This window comes from Phacochoerus africanus, chromosome X (assembly GCF_016906955.1).
Source record: "Phacochoerus africanus isolate WHEZ1 chromosome X, ROS_Pafr_v1, whole genome shotgun sequence".
Classification (NCBI taxonomy): Eukaryota; Metazoa; Chordata; class Mammalia; order Artiodactyla; family Suidae; genus Phacochoerus; species Phacochoerus africanus.
The window spans coordinates 91,398,621-91,406,703 of NC_062560.1; the positions used below are offsets into that span (position 1 = coordinate 91,398,621).

At 36.4% G+C, this 8,083-nt stretch overlaps 1 protein-coding gene across 1 annotated transcript in view; it reads left to right on the forward strand.

Annotated features, from left to right (window-relative positions):
- The window catches only part of TBC1D8B (TBC1 domain family member 8B), a 73,015-nt gene extending 65,289 nt beyond the window's left edge, over nucleotides 1–7,726 (forward strand). Inside the window, exons 19-21 of the mRNA XM_047765202.1 lie at nucleotides 744–800; nucleotides 2,745–2,842; nucleotides 4,692–7,726. Coding sequence (XP_047621158.1) covers nucleotides 744–800; nucleotides 2,745–2,842; nucleotides 4,692–5,087 — 551 coding nt within the window. The 3' untranslated portion in view covers nucleotides 5,088–7,726. The remainder of the gene's footprint in view (nucleotides 1–743; nucleotides 801–2,744; nucleotides 2,843–4,691) is intronic.
- The last annotated feature ends 357 nt before the right edge of the window (nucleotides 7,727–8,083 follow it).

Below are 8,083 nucleotides of genomic sequence, written 5' to 3' on the forward strand. Positions count from 1 at the left end.
GTCTGTGACCTACACCACAGCTCACAGCAACTCAGGATCCTTAACCCACTGAGCGAGGCCAGGGATCGAACCCGCATCCTCCTGGATCCTAGTCGGGTTCGTTTAACCACTGAGCCACAATGGGAATTCCTCAAGTTCCTTAATTACATTTAGGTCACTGAGGCCTAGAAAGGAGAAGTGACTTGTGAAAGATTTTTCAGTGAGGTTTTATCACAATCAGGACTAGTAGCTCAGTCCTTTGACTTCCAGTATGTTTTTTTTCCCCCAATAATACAAATAATACAATATATTTTTTTTTTTTGTCTTTTAGGGCTGCACCCGTGGCATATGGAGGTTCCCAGGCTAGGGGTCGAATTGGAGCTGTAGCCGCCGGCCTACGCCACAGCCACAGCACTGCAGGAGCCGAGCCGTGTCTGCAACCTACACCACAGGTCACGGCAACGCCAGATCCTTAACCCACTGAGTAAGGCCAGGGATCGAACCTGTGTCCTCATGGATGCTAGTCGGGTTCGTTAACCACTGAGCCACGACAGGAACTCTGAAATAATACAATTTGAAGAAAATCACAAGGAAGGAAATATCACATACCACCCCAAAATAAATATTTAATATATGGTATACTTCTAGCATTTTTATATGGATTTTTCCCCAGTATTCTTAAGTCTTTACATAAAACATTATTTTACTTTCAAAAGGTATTTATTAAATATTTTACAAAATGCACTTATCTTCTTTTCCTCTAGTTTCCAAGCCTCCAGAGGAGAAGGAAGCAGAGTCAGTGAAACACAGCCCTGAAAAAGGTATATGACCTAGGAGTCTCATTTAGTATAAGTTGTTGTTTTTGTGAATAGGGTTAACTACACAAAAGGGAAACAGGCGTTTCTTTTAAATCTATTGATTTGTCCTGAGAGCTTTTTCAGTTTCCTTTGTTTTAATTTAATAATTTATTCTTTCTTCTCTTAATACTTAAGTCTCGGAAGTTATAGACAATAGTAAATGACATTTATTTATTTATTTCTGTATTTCTGTATTTATTTATTTTGCTTCTTAGGGCCGCACCCATGGCATATGGAGATTCCTAGGCTAGGGGTCGAATAGGAGGTATAGCCACTGGCCTACATCACAGCTCATGGCAACACCGGATCCTTAACCCACTGAGAGAGGCCAGGGATCAAACCTGCGTCCTTACGGATGCCAGTCAGATTCGTTTCTGCTGAGCCATGACGGGAGCTCCCACATTGATTTAATGTTATTATTTTGAAAATATCTATTTTAATTACATAAGTAATATATAATCCTTCTGAAAGAAATTTAAATGGTACAGAAATCATCATACACTTTAACCAACCTGTTTTCACATTACCCTGAGGTAAATGTGAAAACACTTTGGTTTATATTCTTTCCAGGCCTGTGTCTATATATAAACTACAATAAATAGACATCGCTCTTTTTTAAAAAAGGATTATTTCATAAATACTGTCCTGCAAATTGCTTTTTTGATTTTGTGGTGTATCACGGACATCTTTTCATGTCAGTACATTTGGATTTATCTTATTCTTTTTAATGGGTACAGAGTATTCTGCCATTTATTTCAGAAACTGGCTTGAAATTGCTGAACATTTAGGTTGTGCCCAATTAATTATATTGTAAACTATGCTCCAACAAAGATTTTTTTATAGTTACATTTTAGGATACTTTTACATGTATTTTTTAGTATAGGATAAATTCCTAGAAGAATGAGAAATTTGGGTCACAAAGAACGTGCACATTTAACATTTTGATAGAGGTTGTTATATTGTTCTCCAATATAACATTGTTATTGTTATATTGTTCTCCAATATAACATTCATCATTCTTTATGTTTTTGAGTAACATTTAGTTAAAAAACAAGTGCTGAAGATCTGCTTAAATATGACAACCTCACCAGGCTGTTCAGTATATCCTTGTTTTCCAAGAGGTCTAAGTAATCATGATAAAGTCATGTTAATATCATCATGGTTAAATTCTTCAAAGGAATGAGTGAATACATACTGTTTTGAATTTCTGGGTTTTTTTTTTTTATTTTCTTTCTTTGGCCACCCTGCATCCATGGGGATTTCCTGGGCCAAGGATCAGATCTGAGCCACAGTTGTGAGCTAAGCCACAGCCGAGGCAACACTGGATCCCTTAACTCACTGTGCCAGGCTGGGGATCGAACCTGTGTCCTAGTGCAGATCTCATTGCACCACAGCGGGAACTCCCTTTTTGTTTTTTTGGCCATGCCCATGGCATGCAGAAATTCCTGGGTCTGATATCAAACCTGCGCCACAGCAGTGACAACACCAGATCCTTAACCACTGGGCCACCAGGTAACTCCTGTTTTGAATTTTTGAAAAAGAGCCACCAAAGACCACTTTGGTATCTGCATATTAAGAACATCAGATAGAAGCTATTTTAAACTTAGTGGCATGCAGGAGAATATCTCCATGAAATTTACATCATCAAGCTGGAGTGTACGGGTGAATCTAAAATGCATCCTTCTCCCTCTCTACTCACATCTTCCCTAGTCTCCAGCCTTTCCAAAGTAAAGGTTTTAGTTTAATGGAAATAGAGAATGTATTTTTGAAAACCAGAGAGTGAAATAAAAGGTATAGTCAGATCCATTTCTGGAATCTTCTATCTCAATGAAATATCTTTCCGTCATAGTTGCTCTTTTTTGGGATGTGGGCTGATCATTATGAAATGGTTTTATTCCCCTTATTCAGGAAAAGGAAAAGTTGATATTCAAGCGTATCTAAGTCAATGGCAAGATGAGCTTTTAAAAAAAGAAGAAAACATTAAGGATTTACCAAAAATGAATCAGGTGTGGTATTTTCAAAGAAAAATTCTGGTTTTCTTTTGTGTGTGTATGTGTGTGTGTGTGTGTTTTAAATGAGTGTGGTTGTATCCAAATCTAAAATAGCTAACATGGTATTACAAACATAAATTATCTATGTATCATCTTTGTACATTTCAGATGAGCATAGAAGACTGGGAGTAAATTTTAAATGATTTTCTACTTTAAACCCTTAAATGTATCTAGAGTTTCAGTAGAGTCCAGTCCTCTGCTATGGCAACATTTGTACCATATAGAAATGATGTGTGTATGTGTAACATATATTTCAGTGTTTTCTAGTTGCAGCTCTATTAGAAATGTTCATTTATTTAGTAAACATTTTTTAGAGCCTAGTAAGATGACATGCCCAATGCTAGGTAGTAGAAATAAGAAATAACTAAAATAGGTTACAACACCCTGGTTTCTAGTCGTCTTGTATTTGAACCTGCTCAGACAGTACTAATGACTACTATTGGCACCATTCTAAATCCATCTCTTTCTTGTACACTATTCAGTCATTATATATTCTTATATTTTCTAATGAAACTCTTTTGGTATAGATACTGATGATTGCCGGAAGTTTGCCAAAATGAAAAATATGAAATAACTTAGTTTTTCTCAGTGGACTAGGTAATTTGGTATTTGAATAAGTACTTTTAAAAATTAATCAACATGATATATTTATTCAAAAGTTTAAATAAACGGTACTACAGACTTTAAATAAAAGCTTAAAATCTTGGTATATATTTTTATGAAGTATATCTTTTTTACTTGCTTTTTATTTATAGATAAACTTGTCTGTAGGACATTGATCTACAGGACTTTTGTGTTAGAATAGTTTTTTTTTTTAATTGACAGATATCTTCTAGGAATATCTATGGATTATTTAGGGGCAGCTAGCAAACAATCCCAGTTTATTTCGCTCCTTGAGCCTTTAAAAAGAAGCTTTAAAAGAGAAACATTTCCAAATGGGCTCCTTTGAGCTACCTTGTGCTACTAAATAGGCCCCAAAACATTCTTCCTTAAATTTAAATCATCTTTTTTTTTGTCTTCTTAGGGCCGCACCCACGGCATATGGAGGTTCCCAGGCTAGGGGTCTAATTGGAGCTGCAGCCGCTGGCCTGTACTGCAGCCACAGCAACACAGGGATCCGAGCCATGTCTTCCACCTACACCACAGCTCACAGCAATGCTGCCTCCATAACCCACTGATCGAAGCCAGGGATCAAACCTGCAACCTCATGGTTCCTAGTCAGATTTGTTTCCACTGTGCCATGACGGGACCTCCCTTTTTTTTTTTTTTTTTTGGTCTTTTTAAATCATCTTAGTTTAGCTGCCCACTCTACTCTACTTCTTGAGGAGAGCAAGGGGAACTCATTCTTAATCTGTTCATTAAGACTCATTAATGAGGAGTTCCCTTGTGGCACAGCAGGTGAAGGATTTGGCCTTGTTACTACAGCCAAAAAAAAAAAAAAGAAGATTGGTTAATGAATGAATGATTTACATATAGGGAAATTAGGGACTTTGCCTAATCAAAAGTACCACCTAACATTGAAGGAATGCCAGCGGATACTGTCCAGGAATTATTGTGTATATATAATATATGTACATAATTTACTTTTATTAGGCAAGAAATGATAAGACTTAAGCAGAATTTCTTTCATGGTTCATACTCATCTTTCTAGAACCAAGACTTATTTGAGGATTAATCATCAGTTCTTATAACTTCTATAGTGAAAGTTACATGGTACCAATTCTAAATAGAACCCACTTTCAAGTTCTCTTTATATGTGCTAAGTCTAATATAAAATGCGATGTTTCTAACTTGTGTCTTCTAGTCACAATTTATTCAGTTTTCAAAGACGCTATATAACTTATTTCATGGGGACCCTGAAGAAGAGTCATTATATCAAGCCATTGCCGTTGTAACCAGCCTTTTGCTCAGGATGGAAGAAGTTGGAAGGAAACTCCATAGCCCTACGTCATCAGCCAAAGGACTGTCTGGTGCAGTGTGTGCTTCTGGAGGACCTATTGAGGGGCAAACCAAGAGCCACTTGGAGAAAGATCCTTCCTCCCCTCGGGAAGAGCCTCAGTGGTCATTTGCCTTTGAACAGATTCTCGCATCTTTGTTGAATGAGCCAGCATTGGTGAAGTTTTTTGAGAAACCTATAGATGTAAAAGCCAAATTAGAAAATGCAAAAACCTCTCAGTTAAGTTCTAGAACCAAGAAGTAAGTCTCTTAACAGGAATTGCCTACTATAGACAAGTTTACCAAGATCCTTGTAGTTGTCAGCTTGATTCCTGGGAGTAGGAATCGGGGATTTATCTTGTTACTAATATATTTGAAGGTTAAAAAGAAGACATTTGGAAGCACAATGACTTATTCCTTTGTGGTCATATCTTGATATTTTGATATTCTCTGATTCAAATAAACTTTTTGTATTTCCTAAGACACGCACTATCAGGGGGAGTATGCTAAATGTTACCACCAGAGGGCACCACCATATCACTTTTAGTAAGGAAATTCCTAGTTTGTTTTGCTATTTACGTGTGAATTACTGAGGATTTTTGAAAATGTGGTGTTACGTTTGAGTATTAGTGATGCCGACATGTCATAGTGATAAATCCTACTTTCCAAATTGCCTAAGTCCTATTAGAATGCTTTAGAAAACCAGGCTCTTAGATCTGTAGCCTTAATTATCCACACGATTACCCAATGGGAAATTCATTTTCAAGTTACCTAACTGAAATAATATTAAGTTTTCAGAGTACATCTCACTCGGTCTTCTAATAATATTTTTTTTTAGTAATTTCTACATTCTCCCCACCTGAGCAGTTCAGAAGCTGCTGACACACTTCTAGCTCTGTTACTGATAAAAATAACTCAAAACTCTGGGCTGATATAAAGAAAAACAATATTGGATTTGGATTTGAGCTGGTTCAAGCCAGCCAATTCAGAAGGCTTAACAAACAGTACAGTTTCCTGTGCGAAGGTCTCTCATTAGGCTGCGATATTACTTGAAGTTCTGAGTGCTGCCCTTCGTGGCATTTGTCTCAGAGTAGCTTGTGACTGCTTTGGTTCTAGTTTTAGATTTTGGATTTTCACCGGTTGTATTTTAAGTTACATCAGATAGACTGAATTATTGTATTAGTCTGGCAAGTTCACAAAGCGTACAGGCATACCTCATTTTAGTGAGCTTCGCTTTATTGCGCGCTTCACAGATACTATAGTTTTATTGCAGATTGAAGGTTTGTGGCAACCCTGCGTTGAGCAAGTCTAGCGGCGCCAATTTTTCCAACAGCAGTTGCTCACTTTGCCTCCGTGTGTCCAATGTTTCTTGCAACATCTGAAACTTGTTCATTATTATTATGTCTGTCCTGGTGATCTGTGATCAGTGATCTTTGGCATTGCTATTATGACTCACCCAAGGCTCAGATGATGGTTAGCATTTTTTAGCAATAAAATAGTTTAAGGTATGTACGTTGTTTTTTAGACATAATGCTATTGCACATTTAATAGACTATACTGTAGTGTAAACATAACTTTTATATGTCCTGGGAAACCAAGAAATTCATGTGACCTACTTTATTGCAATATTCACTTTTACTGCAGTAACCTGGAACCGAACCTGCAATATCTGAGGTATGCCCGTACTTGTGCATGATGATTGTTAAGATAATGTATAGAATTCCTGGCATCCAGCTCAGAGGCTGTAATCTATCTGATTGAGATGTGTAATCTCAATATACTTTATGCTGCTTATATTTCAGTCATTACAATACAAGTTCATTTAGAGATAATGGGCTTTGTTGGCACTTTAAAGAAAAAAAAATCACACCCGTCCAATCTTCTGTGCTGTTTTCTGAGAAGAGAGTTTATTAATCAGTTAATTTAGACATTGTGGGGAGACATCATCCATTGGAGTGTCTTTCTTCACAAAAGACTTTGATTTAAGCCTTTTTGACTTTTCAGATTTGAAACAATGAAAGGGCAGACATCCTTTAGAGCAACCCAAGAAATCTCCCTTTCTGGAAAGAATTGGTATAGTCAGCCTTTGTCAGGAATCCACTATGAAACAGACCTAACACAGAGGCTTCATCACCATGTAATATGTTATTTTCAGAGAGTTCCAAGAATTTCCAAGTTGACCCTTTGAAAATGTTGTAAATTGGACTTGGTCAAACACTTCTAGTTGTGTTCTTAAAATGATTTTGCCAGTCTTATCTTTTCAAGGAAATTGCCACTTAAAGAGACAATAAATAAGCATTGTCCCTTTTCTCAGAAGTGGCTTGACTAAAACATGTCCAAATTTTAGAGGTTAGTTAATAGTTTATATGAGAACTATCACAACTATTATACAGTGATTGTTAAACTACACTACAATAGCTCTATAACCACAAGGCTCTATGCTTATGTGCAAAGGCACTATTGCCAATACTTTGTTCAAAATTTTGTCAGTTGTATTTACAAAAAAAGATACTTTTTAAGAGCATATGTTATTAATATTTGATATGATTTCTGAAATCAGAATATTGAAGATTACCTAGTATTGTATTTTAGCCTAGATTAAGATTGAATACTTTAAAGAGATTTTTGAGTTGCAGAAAGATTATAAGTTAAAAAGACAGACATTTATTTTCTGAATCTGCAGGAGAAATAAGCTGAACACATAGTTTTGTAGTTGCTACCTTGTTAAGCAAATGAGTTGTTCTTAATACTTAAAATCTTATGTAATTGTGTCACCCTGAACCAGTGCATTATACCTTTTACATTAAATTAAATGTTATAAGGTGGCTTTCCTGGTCTTTCTAAACATAAATGTTATGAATCTGTTATAATAAACATGAAAAAATGGCTTACTTAAAGATCTTACCATTATTTCTTATGATGTCTTTTTGTTTGTACTTAACTTGGTTATCACTTGAGGACTTCCCTCCTATACTAGTTAAGGTTCAGTTGCAGAGAACAGAAGTCACTCTATAATTAGTTTAGGCAGGAAAAGATTTATTACCAGACATTAAGTGGCTTACAGAATTACCAAGAGGAATGACTCAAAATTGAGCTTTCAAGAACAACTTCCAAAGCTACACCACAGAACCAGGCCACCAAGGGAGTTGCTCATTTTTCTGTGATTAGGAAATTGCTCCTGCCTACTGCCAATGATGAAAAGCCAACACTACAGCTGCTACCTCCAGAACCACGCTCCACCTGCTATGATTTACACCAGCA